Consider the following 19,350-nt stretch of genomic DNA (forward strand, 5'->3'; position numbering starts at 1 on the left):
AGTAGGTGGAAATCTGGCTGCAAACTAAGCTAAGGCCATCCTCACGCGATTTCTGCTGGCATGTTATGAAAGACAGACAGTGTTCTATAATGGCTGTCTGTTCTGAGCGGTATTTGAGACTAATCAGCCCCCTTAGCCCTTGGATATCTGCACAAAGGGGTTATACAAAGCTATTGTGAAATTCTGTCCTGCTTATAATACACAAAGTGAGGCTGGACTCTTCATTTAACCAGCTGCAACTCTAGACATATTTAGGTGCCAGCACAATAGGGCAGATTAAACTTCACAGTTTGAGTTCTGTGAACATCTCCCATGTTTGTCATGGTTTGTGCAAACTCCCTGCAGCCAAATTCAGCTAAGCTCTCCGGAGTGTTTGAAATCAATAGCTGCAAGTGACTTCTAACAGGAAACACCCTTTGCTTGCAGAGAACTTCATCAGGATGCTGTCTGATACACTCCGATTCTGAAAGGGGGAATAAAAAAACTCCTGAACGATGCCAAATAGCATTTGCTAACTTATCTCTAAAGCCACAAAGCTTTCTAAAGCCACAGAAGTGGAGTGGTCTAGAGTGGTTTACTAATGGAGCCTATTAGGACATGCTGAGGCCTGAAATGCAGAACCAGTCCTCTGCATGCTTTGGACTTTTATTTTACGGTGTAAACTTTCTATTTTACCTGTGTTCTGCTTGGGTCAAACAGGAAAATCAGCAGGATGATTTGGAGAAGCAGAAGGTGCTACTTCAGGGTCTTCACCCAGGAGCTACAGGCATGCAAAGGCACGTGCTTGTGTAAGGTTAGCTATTAGCTTACTCTGTCACCCTAATGTTCCTGTCAGGTGTGTATAGTAATTATTTTTTCCAGAGTAGAGAAGGCCATGTGAAAAACTATACTCAGCCACAACAGTTTGACAAATCTCCACAAATTTACCCCAGTCATGAGCACAGAGAAGTATTGCCTTCAAAGGGGGGCAATTAATCTGTAGATAAACACAAGCCCACTGTGGATTCTCGCTTTGTTTCTGAAGCAGAGAGGCCCAGAACAAATCCCCAGTCAGTTTGTATGTGTCCAGCTGATGTCCCTGACAAAGAGCTAACTGTTTCTGGTGGAGTAGCCTGAGGCTGGAGAACAATCATCAGTGTTTTCCTGAGAGGTTGTTTTCCAACACTCTTGTTTTTCACATATACATTGAGAGAACATGTCAACAGTTGGAAGAAACAGTAGGGTAGACATGAGGACATGCATTCTGTACATAACTGTATACATATCCAAACTGTATGCAGTTAGGGGGATGGGGAAGGGATTCTGATGGAAGTGGACACACAGTCTCACCGGTGCCTCAGTGGTACCCCCTCTCACCAGGGAAAACCTGAATACACTAATTCTGTACCCCTTGCCCTTTACACAGGAAAATGACATGAAAGAACTGTTTTAGCACCTTGAGGTTCCAGTAGTTTGCAGAACATACGACAGGGAAGTTCAACAGCGTACATATACTGCTAGTTTGCCTGGCTATCTCTACCGCATGGGGAAAAGCAAAAATGGGCTGTAAAAATACCATATGCTATACCTCTAATGCAAAGAGTTGCTGCCCACAGAGGAGCCCTAAATGTACTAATTAAACAGTCAGTAATGAAGTCTCAAAGGTAACCTATGACACCTCTGTTTAATGTCATATATATATAGATGTGTCTGGGACTTGGCTGGTATTTTCTAGAATAGCTGACAAAGCAATGTTTCTCTGTACTGTTGCCTTAAGGAGTAGAGATGAGGGCATAAGCAATTAAAAGCATGCAGTTTGTAGCTTAACTTCACTATTTTCATCAGGCACTTCTGCACAGAACACCATAATGAACCTGTACTTAAGTAATGGCTTTTCAGGCTAGCAGCTTCTATTGGGTAAGGACAGGCCTGTGATATGATCACTTGTGATTACCATTTTCCTCCTCTCTAGACCGTATCTGTAGCAAGCCCAGACAAGACTTAAGCAACTGTTTTGCTGATTAAGGATACCAATTAAACTCGGACACCAGAGTGAAAAGAGTAGGAGTATTTTACTAGTGATAACTAAATAATGTAACAGAGTAATACAGAAAACATGCAGTAAGAAAAGGCAGAATTAGTGCACTTAAAGCAAACAAATAGGAAAATACAGGGTAATGCATCAAACCATTACTACATGAGAGGGAGAACAGTGATTAAGAAAGATCCATCACCACTTGCATATGTTACCAACATCCAGACCCGCAGACGCTGGGCAGCCCCGGTTGCAGCGAGGATTTGGAGAGCCTGTCCCGGCAAGTGGGAAGTGCTACGCGGTGCCTCCACCCATAGGTGAGGCTTCCAAAGTCGCTGTGAGTGGGTCCAGGTTTATATACCAAAAATCACCAAGCCAGAAAAACTCGTACCTTTTTTTTGAGCGGAAACATCTGGTTTCATCCTCCTGTTGGATTCCACCCAAAGCCTGGCGAGGGCTTGGCAGGGGGAAACCAAAGGAGTTTCTAACAAGGCCGAACACTTGGGTTCTCAGCCTTGAACAACATCCTTGCGTCCCATCCTCGAACAAGGCTGAGAAAGGAAAGTTGGATACATTCTCTCAGCATTTCATCCTCACTACTGATTATATTCTGTCTAAGCTGCATCTTTCACTAGTGAGCTTACATACTAAGTTATGACTACATACTAAGTTAGCAGCTTCGGCTTGGGGCCTGTTGTTCAGGCTTCAATACTTCAACACTTTAGCACTTTTTACATCAGCATAGGTGGTTTGTTATAGCCTAGCACAATACCTACTAGCATAATGGTTATCATTTATAAAATATACAGGATTCATCTATAGGTCAACTCTGGCTTGGGCCTGTTGTCCAAGCCTTAGCACTTCAGCAACATGCTATATAGCAAAAATACTTACTGTCTGCTCTGGGGCAACATTACAGTAGCTGCTGTCAAATTCATATAAGTGTGCTTTAAGCTGCCTTTATCCCTAGAAGCAAGCACAGACTGCTTGCATGAAAAAGATTAATCCTTTCCATTCGCCTAATTGTGTCAGGATTGGAGAAGCCCACCCAGGAAAATATGTCTTGTTACAGTATGGTTAATGATAACTTTGAGGCATGTTCTTGTAACTGACAAATTTGTAGTGTAATATGGAAAAATTGTGTGTGAGGAACAGAGGGATGCGTGTGTCTCCAGTCTGGCCACTCGCATGTTCTAACAAGTGGTCTCAACCCAAAGGCTCCAGGCAGTTTTGCATTTCTGCCTAAGCCTGTCAGAGCATCACTTAACCTTGCATTTGATAATGATTTGGATTTAAAAGAACTGAGACTCTTCACATATAAATGGCATTTGCTCTTGCAAACACGCACTTATCAGATGATGCAGAAGCCCTTACTTCACAACAAAGAAGTTGAGCATGTGATGTTACTGTAGTTACTGTAAATAATAGTCCAGGGCAGCAAAAGCGTCTTTGTATGTTGTTAGATGAATTGTGGTTTTCTGCAAATTCATGTCCCAAAAGAAGCCTCTTATCTCCTAGAGAAAGCCTTCTAGCCAATCCCATTTTATATCTTATTCTCACATCCAGCAAGGGAAATGAAGAAGCAACTGCTTCTAAAGAAGCAATTGAATGTACTATAGTGCTGTTCCAAGGAGGTTCTATATTATCCCTTGCAAACTGCAGAAATGAAATCTCTGCCATAACTCTAATGAGATGGTATTTAGACCTTATGCTCTGACTTACACATTTTATGTCAGCACACCAATTTGTTGCCATGGGATTGGCCTTCAGCCAAAAATCATTTGCGTTCTGGAAATGCATATGTGGATTTTGTTCATCTGCTTTTTGCCTGACTCCAGCTAATTTGTTACAAATGACACACGAAACTATTGCATCTCCCTGCTACCTTGAACAGCCAACTCAATGACAGCATTACCTAAAATCTTGCTAAATGAGTGACTCCTTCCTCACTTCATCAGAGATTGCATGGAACTGACTGCTCTTGACCAAATAAAAAGCTTCCTACATCCAACACCACTCCAGACCACTCTTGACTTGGCATTTTCCAGGATTTCTCTGCTGAAGGTCATATTTTGGAATCATTCTAGGTTCAGATAATTAATCCTAAATTAATCCTTCCTTCAAGCTGCCATGAAAACCTTCCTAAACCTTCCTGTCTTCTGTCTGTAGAGCCCACAGAGAGACTGGACGCCCTCTCAGCTTTATGTACTGCTTTATTCACTTGGCTTCTTTCCAAAATAAGGGTTATTTTTAATATGGATCTGTTTAGGGATCTAGCTATCAGCTGAACCCCACAAGCAATTATTTCAGTAAACTGCTTTAGCTTAATACTTACCTAAATCCACAGAAAACTTACGGTCCTCTCTGAGTGCTGGAAGGAGAGGAAGTGAATTCATGTTTCCCTACAAATTCATCCACATTCTGCTATTGACAGATTCTTCTCAGAAACAAGAACATGAAACAAAGTGAAATTTTACCTTCAAGATAAGAACATCTCATTCAGGGAAATGGGATTAAGGTCACATAGGTAACAATGTTTCATAGAAAAAAGCCTTGACACAAATCTATTGTAGTGCTATTTTTGCTTTTTAAAATGGTATTTAACAATGACTTAAGCTATAGTTTAAGGTGGGAGAGAAAACACCTTCTTTGCAAACACAACTCTGAAGGAGAGAGCCAGGCATAAATCACCTGAGAATGTTAGTCAGGGAGAGGGCTCAAAAAAACAGCCTTAAGGAGAACAGGCATTTACTGATTGTTTCTTACCAATAGGAAAATCCGGTATTTGAAGTCACCAACAAGCCCTACCACAAATAATGCTCTCAAGCAATACAGAGAAAGAACTAGTTAGCAACCACAGTGGCAGCTCAAGGCCTCTTGCATCTCACCTGCTAGACAAGCTGCTCCTCTGCCCAGGGTCTGGGTCAAGCTCCTGACTCTGCTGAAGGCTTATTTTGAGATGATGGAAACAGCCCCAAAAGTCTGGAAAGGACCCAGGTATGTGGAAATTGCCCTAGAGAGGCCAGGGTTTCCCTATGGAGTCTCAATGACCTGAAAATATGTCCAGAGATGATGGAAACAGGCCCAGAGCATAAGGACTAGTATCTTAGAAAAATGTTAAAGAAACTTTTCTCCTAAAATAATAATATTTTCTACCTTCTCCAAAAAGACATGAAGAGGTAACAAAAAAATGGTGAGCTTCTTGCTAGGGGTGTCTCTATTGTGATAGCTCTTGAGCAGTAGGGGTTGAGGACCACCATGGTACATATTGGGTAATGTGAAGCAGAATGAGGAATCCATTGCAAAGCCCTTGCAGTCTAATTGTGAATGTATTTGTCAGCGCGCAAGCATTAGTGATGCATGGCTGTAGGAAAGTGTTCTCTTCCTGGCCTGTTGACCAGCTAAGCACCTAAGCACAAACTGACCAGTTATCCTAGCTAAGGGTTTGTCTCCTAAGCTTCTTCCTGATCTTAGTTGCGTGAGTATGGATCATATCAGTACTTCTCCCATCTTCTAACAGTGGGGATTTTGGTAGTGGACGTGGGGTTTCGGTGGGCATTTTTGTTATTTAGATTATGCAAGAAAGGCCTCCAGAGATGGATTCTTGAAGAACCTGGTCTCTCTTTCTCAAGAGGAGCCAATGCTGTGTTCTGCAGCAGATGGCACTGTTGTTTGTGTTCAGAGGTGAGTTTTACTTTGATACAAAAATCCCTCAAACTCTCTTGGTTGCCAGCTATCACTTCAGCTCACTAATGGATCCAATGTAGCGTGACAGTTCTTTCTATTTCTAAAGCCTTACATTTGAATATACTCTAGTATCTCATAGTGAACTGCTAATGGGGAGATTAAACATTTAAGCGTCTTAACATCTAAAAAATTAACGTCTTGGCATGTTAAACATCTTTTATGCAGCAGACACACCAGTCTGAATGTCTGTTAGGATGGTTAAGAAAATCCTAAATTAGGAAAATCCTCCAAGCTATGCTCAATTCTAGAAGAGTTAAGCTGGCAAGCTTCCAGGTAGAATTGGTATCCAACTTAACAGTTTAAAATTCAAATTTAAAAACTGAGAGGTCAGTATTTCTTTTAATTTTTGCACCTTTAGATTTAGAGCAGAGAAAATGAGGTAGATGCTCTACTTACAGCGACATCACATCAGTTTCTCAGATGATGTACTTCTGAATACCAGCCAGCCAAGATGGCATTTAACAGAATCTCATCACTTTCACAGGTGTTGTCTTTTTGAATTTCTGCCATCATTTAGGCTTGGGTACTTCATATATGTTCTGAAAATAGACTTGGGTCTGTCTTTGAAAGAGAAATACATCTGGATACATTGATCCATTGCAGAGAGAAACAGAAGCAAAACTATAGTTTAATTATGCACAACCAGAACTGCACTCATGGTAGCTTGAGAAATGGGGAAATCCAGAGGTCAAAATTGTGTATAGGTAGAGCGAAGTGTGATCTGGGGAAAGCAGAAGTAAAGGACAGGGCTGGTAAGTTGTAGTCAGTGTAGAAAATGTTGGAAGTGTTAACACAGCAACAACAGGAAAGTCTGGAGGACACTTGCAGGGCCTTTGGGTTTGAATCCACTAAGCTGGCACATGGCAACAAAAAAGTGTTTATAACTTCCCTATTTGAAATTACCTTATGGAGTTAATTAGATAAGCTGTTGACATTCATGTTAATTTCTTTTCCTTATAAAAAAATTGCTTAAATCTATAAAACCATATTTTTATTCCTATAGTTGTTTTGGAAAAATAGCAACTGATTTTTGTTGTTGTTTTCACTGGTGCCCTTATTATCCTCTGAGCTTTGGCACCAGTGACACTTCACTGCTTATTTCAGTGGTAAGTGGGAAGAAGCTTTTCCGGTCACTGCACAGCATGCTGCAGCTGCAGGCAGCCTAAACTCTTCTTCTGCCATGCCCAAAATTTACAATGCAGATTTTGGAACCTGAATGTGAGTTCATGTATTCAGATTCTCCTGAATATAAATTCCCACAGCCATTTAAGCCTTCCTAAATGTTGGATTGTGGGGTTTTTTTTTCATTGGAAGGATGTATTTGGCATTAAACATGCACTTGAAATCAGTGTAAAGGAGAGGAAAACGGCAACAATAAACTAATTTCTTCTTTCTTTCATTCTTAAGACTCTGAACTCACATGCATGTCATTGGCACTGCTGGTTGCATGTGGTGTGCTAGCACTTGGGACATGAGTGTAAGGGGATGTGGATGTGCAGGTATCTATACATTTGCAGATGAGTGTAGGAGGAATGAAGAGAGTTAGTAATTATCCAATCTATTATGTAGTACTGCTGAACAGGACCTACGCTGTCCTTTAAACCTCTGTGGAATAACTTGTGTATTAGTTTTGGCTAAAGCACAGTCCTTCTGGTAATTACATAGAGCCTGTGTAAATATCAGAGAGTCTTAGAATCTTTATCATCATTTTCTTAATTGCATTCCTTCCAAAGGTAAGTGAAGACTGCCCTGAAACACGAAACTCTCACCCAAGGACTGGGGGAGAGGGACAGAGACAGTGGGGGGGAGTCAGAAACAGCGATCGGCTTTGAAACGTGTGGGAAGACAGTCCCAAACCTGAACCAGCACTGAACTGGGGAGGCTGGGGCAACCCTCAAATTTCTCAAAATGTCTCTGAACTACTGTAAGATTTTAAGCCCCTCTAGGCAGCTCTAAACCACTGTATACATCTTCTAAATTGCTGTAAAAGTTCTTTAATCAGCTCTTAAGAGCTGTAAAGATCTCTGTACTGCTGCAATGAGGCAATTGCCTCAAAACATATGTAATTTACACAACTCTAAGTGGTCTCTAAACCACTCTAAAACTCTCCTAATCAGCTCTTAAGCTGCCACTAAATGGCTCTAAACATCTCTAACAATTGATTACCACTTTTAAAATGCCTTTAAACTTACTGTAAACAGCTCTAAAGATCTAAAGAATAACTCCGAATTCCTCCAAAACTCCTCAAAAGCACACTAAGCAGTTCTGAGGAGCTGTAATATCCCTTTAAAGAGTGCTAGGGTCCTCTAAACTGCACCAACATCTTTCTATATCTCCTCTAAACAGCTTTCAGGTTCATCTGATCTTATCTAGAACTCCTCGGTATTGATCTGAAGTTCCCTGAATTTCCTTTGGGCCTCCTAAACTCCTCTAAGGACCTCTAAAACTCCTTGAATATGCTCTGAGGTGCTCTAAACCCTTCTAAAATACCACCAGCTACAAAACACCTCTGATGAGCTCTTAAAGAGCTATTATTACACACCCTAAATTACACCTTTTAAAATCATTTAACTAATTCTAAAACACTCAAGGGTGTCACTAAACCAGTCTGGGCTTGTTTAAACAGCTCCAAATACCTCCAAAATGCACTACACTGCTCTACAACCTATCTAAACACTCTACAACTCTTCTAAACAGCTATAAACAATGGTGAGAAACTATAAATACCTCTAAAATCTCCACTCTACCTCTCTGAAAATCCTCTAAACACTAATATCTAAAATTCTTCCACACTGCTTTAAGCAGCAGCAAAATACTTCCAAATAGATCTCTAATCCCCCTTAGACTCCTCACAACTGCTCTAGAATCACAGAAGCATAGAATCATTTAGCTTGGAAAAGACCTTTAAGTCTCATCAAGTCCAACTGTTAACCTAGAACTGCCAAGTCCACCACTAAACCATGTCCCTAAGTGCAACATCTACATGTCTTTTAAATACCTCCAGGGATGGTGACTCCACCACTTCCCTCGGCAGCCTGTTCCAGTGCTTGACCCTTTGGGTGAAGAAAATTTTTCCTAATATCCAATCTAAACCTCCCCTGCTGCAACTTGAGGCCATTTCCTCTTGTTGTATCACTTGTGGCTTGGGAGAAGAGACCAACACCCACCTCGCTACAACCTCCTTTCAGGTAGTTGTAGAGAGCCATAAGGTCTCCCCTCAGCTTCCTCTTCTCCAGACTAAACCCCCCCAGTTCCCTCAGCCGCTCCTCATCAGACCTGTGCTCTAGGCCCCCCACCAGCTTCATTGCTTTTCTTTGGATGTGCTCCAGCAACTCAGTGTCTTTCTTGTAGTGAGGGTCTCAAAACTGAACACAGTAATCGAGGTGCGGCCTCACCACTGCCAAGTACAGGGGCACAACCACTTCCCTAGTCCTGCTGGCCACACAAGCCAGGATGCCATTGGCCTTCTTGCCCACCTGGGCACACTGCTGGCTCATGTTCAGCTGGCTGTCGACCAACAACCCCAGGGCCTTTTCCGCTGGGCAGCTTTCCGGCCACTCCTCCCCAAGCCTGCAGCGTTGCAGGAGGTCATTGTGCCCCAAGTGCAGGACCCAGCACTGAGCCTTGTTGAGCCTCATCCAGTTGGCCTTGGCCCATCCCTCCAGCCTGGACAGATCCCTCTGCAGACCCTCCCTACCCCCGAGCAGATCAACACTTCCACCCAGCTTGGTGTCCTCTGTGAATTTACTGAGGGTGCACTCGATCCCCTTGCCCAGATCATTGATAAAGGTATTACATGGAACTGGTCCCAGTACTGAGCACTGGGGGACACCACTTGTGACCAGCTGCCAACTGGATTTAACTCCATTCACCATCCCTCTTTGGGCCCAGCCATCTAGCCCAGTGAAGAGCAGACCCATCCAAGCCACAAGCAGCCAGTTTCTCCAGGAGAATGCTGTGGGAAACTGTCAAAGATTTTACTAAAGTCCAGGTAATCAACATCCACAGCCTTTATCTCATTCTCTAAACAGGACACATTGTCCTAAGAGATCAGGTTAGTCAAGCATAACCTGCCTTTCACAAACCCATGCTGGCTGGGCCTGATCACCTGGTTGTCCTGTACGTGCTGTGTGATGGCACTCAGGATGAGCTGCTCCACAACCTTCCTCAGCGTCAAGCTCTAGAACTCCTTTCTGCAGTTCTGAAACTCCTGTTTAGAGAAACAGCGTTAAAACTTCTCTGAAGTCCTCTAAAACTGCTCTGAACAACACTAAGCAGCTCCACACTGCTCTACATTGATCTAACTCCTCTAAAGCCCTTATAAACAGTAAGCAGCTCTAAAATCCTGTAAAGTGTGCCAAAACTCCCATAAAGCACTCTAAAAAACTGTAAACTCCTTTACTTCTCCTAAACCTCTTCTAAAAACCTCAGAGCACCTCTACACTGATCTAAAGCTCCCCTATGTTGCTCTAAGCAGCACTAATGTGTCTCTAAATACATCTAAAATGCCTCTAAATCTCTACTGTACAACTCTAAACTCCTCTACACAGCTCTAAAATTCCTCTAAAGAGCTTTAAGCAGCTCTAAAACCCTTCTAGACCAATCTGTAATTCCTACAAACTGTTCTAAGCAGCTCTAAACCACTTCAAGCTACTGAAAAATTTCTCATATGCTGTCAACAAAACTCTCTCAAAATATTCAGAAAATCTTCTGAACTTTCTCTAAATGGCTCTACAGAGCACTGAATTGTCTCTGAACCTCCCAAAATACACTGTTCTTCTGGGCCAGTATTGCTTAACCTCTTCATTAATGACCTGAATGATGTAGCAGAGAGCACCCTCAGCCAGTTTGCAGAGGGGCCTTGACAGGCTGGAGAAATGGACTGACAGGAACCTCCTGAACTTCCACAAAGGGAAGTGCAATGTCTTGCAGCAGGGTAGGAATAAGCCCATGCACCAGTACAGACTGGGGGCCACCCAGCTGGAAAGCAGCTTGGCTGAAGAGGACCTGGGGGTCCTGGTGGACAAGCGGAGCGTGAGCCAGCACCATGGCCCAGCAGTATCCTGCATTTAAAAAGAGTTGCCAGCAGGTCGAGGGAGGTCATCCTTCCCCTCTGCTCAGCGCTGGTGAGATGCATCTGGAGTGTTGGGCTCCCCTGCAAAGGGAAGGCATGGCCTTCCTAGAGCGAGTCCAGATCATGGGACTGGAGAATCTGTATTACAAGAAGAGGCTGAGAGAGCCAGGACTGTTCAGCCTAGAGAAAGAGAAATTATCCATAGGAATGGAAGAGCACAGAGAAGAGGGGATTTCTGGAAGAATGACATGAGCCTCAAAGAAAAATACATGTGCTTTGTGAGAACCTGTTAATAAAGCCAAACCCCAGAGAAAGTGATGTCTGCATGTGAACAGCCCACAGTGAACATATTTTGGAGCGGAGGAGGAATACCACAAACCCAAACTCCTGAGATTATTATGTGACTACATGAAAAATGTGCTCCCAGAGCACACAACAACAGGGGATTGTTCTCTCTCCTGCAGGCACTGGATGCTCTCAAAACACGCTCTAATGAAGATGTGAAAGTGCACACTGAAGGCAGAATGTTTTATTGCACTTGTTTTATGGATGGGTGTAGAAAACCCAAATGATTTTCCCTAGGAAGCAAACCAAGCCCACAGGAGAGCTGCAAGCTGCAGGCATTGGGGTGTATTCAAGAAAGACCTATTGATGCTTTTTGGTGGTCAGTCTATAGGCACTCTGTATGGCCTTTCATAGCCTCTTTTCTTCTGAGTCTGTTAAATATCAGCCACAAATCTGTGCAGGGCACTATCTTGTCTTAAGAGGTGCTGGTGGTCTGCTGGTCAGATCTACTGGGAGAAGACTGGAATTCCGGACCAGCTGCAGTTCTGGTGGGATGGAGGAGGGTTGTGCTGTGCACAGCTGCCTTTCTGCCACGGGGCTTAGGCTCTGCACTGCACGTGGTACACATCTGGTAAAACCACATGTCGGAGAAGAAAAGAGGAGCCACATGGGCTGCATGCAGAGAGCGGTTTTAGCTCTCCATGAGCCATTGTTTTCTGCTCGCTTGTCATAGCCTGACCTCCATTTGCCTTTCTCACACAGCGACATGGATCCTCCCGGCTCCCCATGCCGCATCTCCCAGAGCCAGGGCACTGCACTGGTGCTGGGAGCACTTCCAGCACCACAGTGGAGCCCGAAACGGGCAAGAGATGAGGAAACAGGCAGCCAAAGCCTTTCCTGGTTGAAGTCCTCATGGTGTCCTGCACACAACGTGAGCTGCACCCCGGTCGTGGTGGTGTACATAGGTGGGGCCAAAATGGGTCTTCCCCTTCTCATTTCTGCGTATCTCGTGGCTTTTGGTTTATGGCATGGTTTTTCTGCTCATACACTGTATGTTTATATGTTATTGGTTTGTGTTTCTCTTATCCAAATAGTGATGATTTGTAAAAGAACTACAGATTAGAGGCACTGAGTAGCAGGTCTCCACCACAGCAGGCATCCATCAGACACAATTACTACCTGCAGAGCTTGCACCTCGATAACTATGGCGAGGAACAGAAGAGATAAATATGACCTCTATGTTACAACGAGATCAATGGCTGGCTTATTTCTTCAATGCCACAACTTTTTGATTTGATGCTGAGTAGAGATTTCAGATCCTGAGGGTGAGATGTGCACATTTGTCACTTAAAAGAAATGCAGAGATGTAAGATGAGTTGTAATGACGCTGAATTTCTTGGGTGTATGGGATTTTGTTTTACGGTAATGATAATATTTTGATGCTTACTCTTAAATTACTGAGCTGTAGTTTTAGGTTTCATCTCCAGTTGCACCTCTGGTTTTGTCTGGGACCAGAGAAAAGATGAAATCTGACTAATTTGTTTGGGAAAAAATAATCTTTTAATCAGAGATGCTCTTTATCACAATTCCCAGGCCTCTGCAAGCTTTTGACATACCCTCTGGTGCTCGTTCCCTTTACGACAAAGCAGAGTGGGTTTGCTTCCTCACTTACAATGATGCACCTTTTGAAATCCTTCTCGTTCAGTGTCACTGAACTGCAGAAGATGTGTTTTTCTATTGCAGTGGATGCGTCTCTAGCAGACAGCTCCAGGAGAGCATTTTGACGCCGCTAATCACGGCAGTAGCATCAACTTCTCTCTGTCGTGCAGCTCCGGAGCCCGTGGGTGGGCAACCTCAGGGGAGTTGAGCCCGAATTGCTTCAGGCAAACACGCTTCTAGTTTGCAGCGAGGCTTCTCTCATTATTTTCAGCCATCAAGCAGAAGATAGCCCCTTTTTTTCAACAGTGACTCATGCCTGGGCAGAAATCCCCACTGAAATTCATAGAGGTTGAAAGGGCTCAAACCAATGAATTTCTGATTAAGACTAAACTGTGATGCATGAAAGTTTTGCTTGTGTTTGTTTCCCAAGAACTCCTCAACTGTTTTCCCCAGGCCTCTTTGTCTGTCTAGACAAAAGTAAAATTCTCCCTATATAACTCACTCATAGTGATATGATAGTTATCATATAGCGATAGCAGACTCAAAGCCTTCAGTGGGCACTTGGGCAAACTAAGGTAAGGGGGACTCGAACAAAAGGACACAGAGATACTACCTAGGGAGGATGATCTCACCAATTTAGGAAGAAGACACCTGGACTTTACTTCACAGCACATGCTCTGGAAAGAGCAGACACCGTGAAGAGGACCATGTACTTCTTCCCTCGACCACCCAAGACCCTCACTCTATTTTCACTACGCATGCTCGGACTATGGAAAAGACGGAAGAGGGAATTGAGGATTATGTGTCCCCACCTCTCTAAATGCTAGAAGCATTCCCCGGAGAGGAGGAAGAACACAGAAGAGAGGCAGTAGGAGGTAGCATTCCAGTCACTGCCTGGACTCGTAAAACAGGTCCAGTGCCAGGTCCAACTATACAGGCACCACTCAGACAAGCGATGGGACTGAGAGGAACAACCCGAATTAAAGTCCCCTTTAATATGGGTGACTTGAATGCTTGGAAGGAGGTAGTGAGAACCTACCAGGATGACCCACTAGGGGTCACAAAAAGATTTGAACCAGGACCCCGATTGGAAAGATATGGACTTAATGCTAGATGCTATAACAGAAACAGAGAAACAATTGGTTTTAAAAACAGCTAGCCTCTTACTCTGTTTTGAACCAACATTTAATACCTATGGACAGAGATTTTCTAACTGTGGCTGGAGCAACTGGCCAGACTGAAAAAGCTTTCTTTACGCAACCTATAAAGTATAAATGAGGAAAACAAATAGGTATACATAAGTTTCTTTATTTGCCTGGATTCCCTAAGCCATTATTAGGGAGAGACCCGTTAGAATAACTAGGAGCAAAGATCGGTTTTGGTGCCAAAGGAACTGAGTTTAAAATAAAGGAAGATTAATTAATCAAAATTTTAAGTTCGTCTTTGTTACAGACTGAAAAGGAGAGCACAATACCGACAGAAATTTTGGACCAGGTTTATCCAGGAGTGTGGGCTTCTGGAATACCAGGTAAGGCTAAGAATGCCCAATTAATAGAAATCAAATTAAAACCAGGAGCTGCTCCAGTGAAGATTAAACAATATCCTTTGTGTGCAGAAGATGGAATAGGGATAAAAGAAATTGTTGATACATTTTTGCAATTCAGACTCTTTGTCTAGACAAAAGTAGCAGACTCAAAGCCTTCAATGGGCACTTGAGCAAACTAAGGTAAGGGGAACTCGAACTAAAGGACACAGAGATACAATGTAGGGAGGATGATCTCGCCGATTTGGGAGGAAGACACCTGGACTTTACTTCGCAGCGCATGCTCTGGAAAGAAGGCCAGCTACCATGAAGAATATTTACTTCTTCCCTCGACCACCCAAGACCCTCACTCTATTTTTACTATGTTTGCTTGGACTATGTGAATGAATTCCGGAAACTCATTATCATAAGACACCCCTTTCCAGGAAATCTAATGAATATGTGTGATTGGTGTGTATGGAAACTGATGTCCCTTGCTAGTTTGGGGGAGTTCTTATGGTGGAGGATCCCCAGGGCGACCCCAGCGCTGCTAATAAAGAATACCTGCTGAACAGTTCTATTGGATTCTGAGTGTTGAGTGAATTTCTTCGTTTCAAGGCGTTAACCAAACTCCCCAAATTTCCTGCCTGATGCTCTGCAGTGCTGCCATAGGCACCATTCCTCTGGCTGAGCCTGCGGTAGAGCCCGGCATCTCCTCAGACGTGCAGGCAGCTCTCTTCTCTCTCCACCCTGTTACTTATTTTTAAAAGTGTATTTATTTAATATTTAAAGCTTGAAAATAGTGATTAATAATCCAAACAAGCCTTAGCTTTTAAATATGACTTGTAGGGTGGGTGGTTGTGGGAGGCTGCGGGACTGGGTCACCAGAGGAAGAGGAGAGGAGGGAGCAGAGGAGGGCGATGCAGAGGCCTCTCTGTGGAGCGCTGTGTGGTGATGGCGGTTCCCGCCGCCCTTCCCTCGCCGCACGGAAACGGGGCAGCGCCTCCTCCCGCCGGGCCGGGCCGGGCCGGGCCTAGGGCGGAGCCAGGCGGCCGGCGGGGCCGCCGCGGAGCCGGGCGAGGTGAGGTGAGGCCAGGTGAGGGGAAGGGGGGCCTGGGGGGTGGCGGCGCCGCCCCGCGGGGCCGCCTCACCCCGCGCTCGCCGGGGCCGGAGCTGGGCCGAGGCCGGCGGGTGGGCTCGGCCGGCTGCTGCCCGCAGGCCCGGCGGGTCCCCGGGCGCTGCCGGGGGCGCTGCCCTTCTCGGGGGAAGGGTTTTGAGCCCGATTCTCTGCAAAACGGGTCTCCCTTCCAGGCTGCCAGGCGATACGTGCCAGACCACAACCGGTGCGTGGGAAAGGAGGGGTAAAATAGGAGATGTCTGAAACGGAACCGCCCCCCGGGTGCCCATCCTGTCCTGGGATGGTGCTGGCCGCATAAGCCGCTCTTTCAACGACGATAAAAAGACAAGTAATTCTCTCTAACCAAAAATAACACCCTTACAAAGTCCACTTCTTCTGAACTTTGCCTGTTCAGTTTTGCTGTTGACAGAAAGCGGTTCAAACACCACTTAAATGAAGATGGCAATAATTTTTATCTCTTTCTTTTCCAAACAGCTCAATGACACCGGGAAAGAAGTTAGAGGGTCTTGTAGCTGCCACAGTCACTCCGATGACTCCTGATGGGTGAGTGTGACCCTGTATCATAACATGGCATGTTGTCAGAAGAGCACCGCTTATACTCTTACCTTAAAACCCTATCTTCCTTCTTTCTTGTTTAGAACCGATCAGGTTTGGTTTTATTTTTAAATCGGATCTCTGATGGGATGGGGAAACTACTAGATTGGTCCCACTAGCACTAGAGTGGGTTCCCTTTGGTTCTGCACCCTCCTGTTGCCCACCAGATGCTGTAGGTCTGGGTGTGGAGAGTTTGGATCAGTCTCCCACCTCTTTTTCTATTGTTTTTGTAGCTGCAAATTAACTCATAGTAAGGTTACATACGTAGAGTGTTGCAGTGTTTTCCCATTTGTTAAGGCAAATCACAGTCCTAGTTAAAAAGAGCTCTTGAGAGCTAGAAAATAATTGTCAACATCTGATGGCCTTTTAGACTTTTCTTTACCCTAGCTAGCTCATGCATGCATTCATGTGTATATACATGACTATACTAATTCATGGCATTAGTCTAAACCAGAAGAAAATATTGCAAGGACTGCATAGCTCTGAAAAGAACATCAAATCAAAAGTTGAAATTTGGCCTTCCTTAAAGCAGTGTTGGTAAACAGATGTCCTCCCTGCTGCATCTTGGTGTTGCAAGACAGGGTTGTTTGGAGTCAGCAAAGGACCCTGGGCTGCTCTGATGGGGGATGTGTCAAGATCTGTATGTGTTTCTGAGGGAGACGGTGGAGATTTGCTAGTACAGTCCTCTGAAAGTGATCTTTTACTTTTGAAAAGTGCCATAAAGCATGGTACTGTCTCAGGCAGGGAACTCATGTGCATTGCAGTCACTGCTGCGTTTCTTGCTTTAAAGGAAACTTATTTCTGATTTCATTTTTTATTATTACTCATATTTATTGCAACATGGTATTTGGAGAGTGATCTGGGCCCGCAGCCTGGAATGCCTAGGCCCTATAAGATATGTTCTGTGAAAACAGCTATGAAAATTTGGGTGATGTGTGAACCCAGTCAAGGTCTCAGAATGGACTTCCAGACTATAGGGTTGGTCTGTATGTTTGACAAATGAAAACAACGGTAAAATATTATATGCTGATAAACAAAATAAGTTTGTCCTGCAGAGAAGATAAACCTAGAATTCAATTTCCCCTGTTTGTCAGGGAAGTAGGTTGCTTTCCTCATCCTTCAATGAGAGAGAGAGAGGGGTCAAAGTCACATCCAGCAGATGCCATTTCACGGTCTGTGTTCAGCAGTTACAAGTATAGTTTAGCTATTTGCCAGCGCTTGCACAGATACCTTTGTGCTCTCAAGAGGATTCCTGTTTCCCTCAACAGTCAAAAAGGTTTGAGTGCCTCTTGTTCTCCCATATCTCCCCCAAAAATCCTTTGCTGTGAGAAGCCTGCAGTAATTAGCAGTTGAGCTAAAAGGTTGGAAGAGTGAAGAGAACTTGTCAGGAGGAAGAGAAACTGGAAGGAAGAATTCAGAACTGAACTGTTGCCTGAAACATTAAACGCATACTGAGGGTATGATACCTTGGGGTAGTCTGTGTGAGTACAAATGCAAGGCTTCAAAAAGACATGTCTTTTTTTTTGTTGTTTTCTTAATCTCTAAGTTTAAGATAACTGTGGGTGGAGACTTAACGATTGTTGAGGTTCCTAAGGTTGCTGCGGTTCCTTTCCTTTCAGACAAATTAACCTTTCAGTGATTCGTAAATACGTGGATTATCTGGTAAGCGAGCAGAACGTGAAGAATGTCTTTGGTAAGTGTTTTTTTGACAGAAACCGTGTTATACCCCTTTTGCTTGGATGGAAATCCTATGATATCTTGCCTGATAAGAGCTGTAGCAGGAGGGACTGTGGATGCGAGATCATCCTGAACATTTATATTCATCAGTGGAGAGAGTGTAAGCAATACTTGAGGTATCTGCTTTTGCCTACACCCTATGTCTGTGTGGGATAAAATAAGTGTTGCCTTCATACAATGCCATTCCCAGAGATGAATGGATAAAGCTGTGTTGGCAGAGGAGACTCAGCAGAATGATTTTCCGCTTTGCCTGAGCAAGATAAAGTCATCTGATCAAAAAACATCAGCTCAGGAGTCCAGGGAATTCAGTGAGCTCATTAAAGCCAAATGGGCTTCTTTTAGGAGACCTGTGGTGTGCTGCGTGATTCCAAGGTGGTCACTGCTTCCATCTCTCTTCTGCCTTCGCCTCAGGGGCTGCTGCGGGGGCAGCAGGGATGGCTGGGTAAAGAATACAGCATCTGCTAAGCCACTTTCATTCACAGCCTGGCATAGTTAAGTAAGCTGAAGTCAGTGATAAGATTTTTGGTTCAAAACTCCAGTCAAAAGAGTGCCAAGATGCAGAGCAGAGCGTGGCAGTGACTTCAGCTATCCCAGTTTAATCTGTTGTTTGTGGCTGAATATAGTGACATTTCGCTGTTTTCCAGGGGTGCTGCAGCCTAGGTAGTACATGTGGTTCCACTTGTGACAGACACCAAATTTCAGGTCAGGCTGTTTCCTTGGGGTGGAGGATAGACAAATCACTGCCTGGCTAGCTGGGCATCCCTTCCTGCACTTGTCATAGCCTGACTCACTGCCGGGAGAGGAGGTGGTGTCTGCTGGGGAGGAGGTGCTGGAGGGACATTTCCCAGTTTCAGCAGCTGATTCTGCCTCCTCCCTTGCAAAGCTGCTGATCCTGAAACACCCAGGTTTCCAACACAAGCATTTAGTGATGATAACACTGCAATCCCCATGCAGGTGCTGGTGCGGACCTTAAAATGAGTTGGGGGAAAAGTATTTCTGTTTAATATCATCAAAAGTGTTAGTTCTTGTCTTCAGTAAAACCAATGCATGTAGGCCACGCCTCAGCGAGTGTGTTGTGTTGTGTTGAAACAGTGAATGGCACGACAGGAGAAGGACTGTCCCTTAACGTCCAGGAGAGGAAACAGTTGGCGGAAGAATGGGTGTGCCAAGGAAAAGAGAAGTGAGTAGCTGAGACCGAACAGGGGGTTCCAAATCTCGTGTTATGATATAGGCATGCCTGATTGCAAAGCCACCTTTGCTGATGGCTATTTTTTTGAAGTATTTTGTTGCTGGGCTTTGTTCCCCAGCTCCTTTATCATAGAAATCTGTGGTTTTGTTGCTGCCAGTGAGCTGGTGTCCATTTCTGCTGCTTAGAGAGCTTGTAAGAGTCCTTCTCTTTGGTACACTGAGGAGCAGGGGAACAGAAAAGGGCACTGGGAACTTGCTTATTCTTGGGAAGAAATGAAAGTAAAGAGCAATCTTCCTATTTGTGCCCTGTGAGCATTTCTGAACCTTTTAATATATTAAATGATTTGGTATGGGGGATTCGGTGCTTCCCTAAAGATGCAAAGTCAGTGGCA

At 44.2% G+C, this 19,350-nt stretch overlaps 1 protein-coding gene across 5 annotated transcripts in view; it reads left to right on the plus strand.

The window, feature by feature from the left end:
• The window catches only part of NPL (N-acetylneuraminate pyruvate lyase), a 28,514-nt gene that overhangs the window by 1,781 nt on the left and 7,383 nt on the right, over window positions 1–19,350 (plus strand). The window contains exons 2-5 of one of the 5 annotated variants that reach the window (XM_074877076.1): window positions 4,787–5,011; window positions 15,914–15,982; window positions 17,653–17,726; window positions 18,863–18,950. In XM_074877076.1, coding sequence (XP_074733177.1) covers window positions 4,974–5,011; window positions 15,914–15,982; window positions 17,653–17,726; window positions 18,863–18,950 — 269 coding nt within the window. In that variant the 5' untranslated portion in view covers window positions 4,787–4,973. Of the gene's footprint in view, window positions 1–699; window positions 794–4,786; window positions 5,012–15,312; window positions 15,388–15,631; window positions 15,768–15,913; window positions 15,983–17,652; window positions 17,727–18,862; window positions 18,951–19,350 lie in introns of those variants that run through there. The other 4 variants (XM_074877081.1, XM_074877078.1, XM_074877080.1 and 1 more) reach the window with 4 other exon arrangements.

Source organism: Strix uralensis, chromosome 8 (assembly GCF_047716275.1).
Source record: "Strix uralensis isolate ZFMK-TIS-50842 chromosome 8, bStrUra1, whole genome shotgun sequence".
NCBI lineage: Eukaryota > Metazoa > Chordata > Aves > Strigiformes > Strigidae > Strix > Strix uralensis.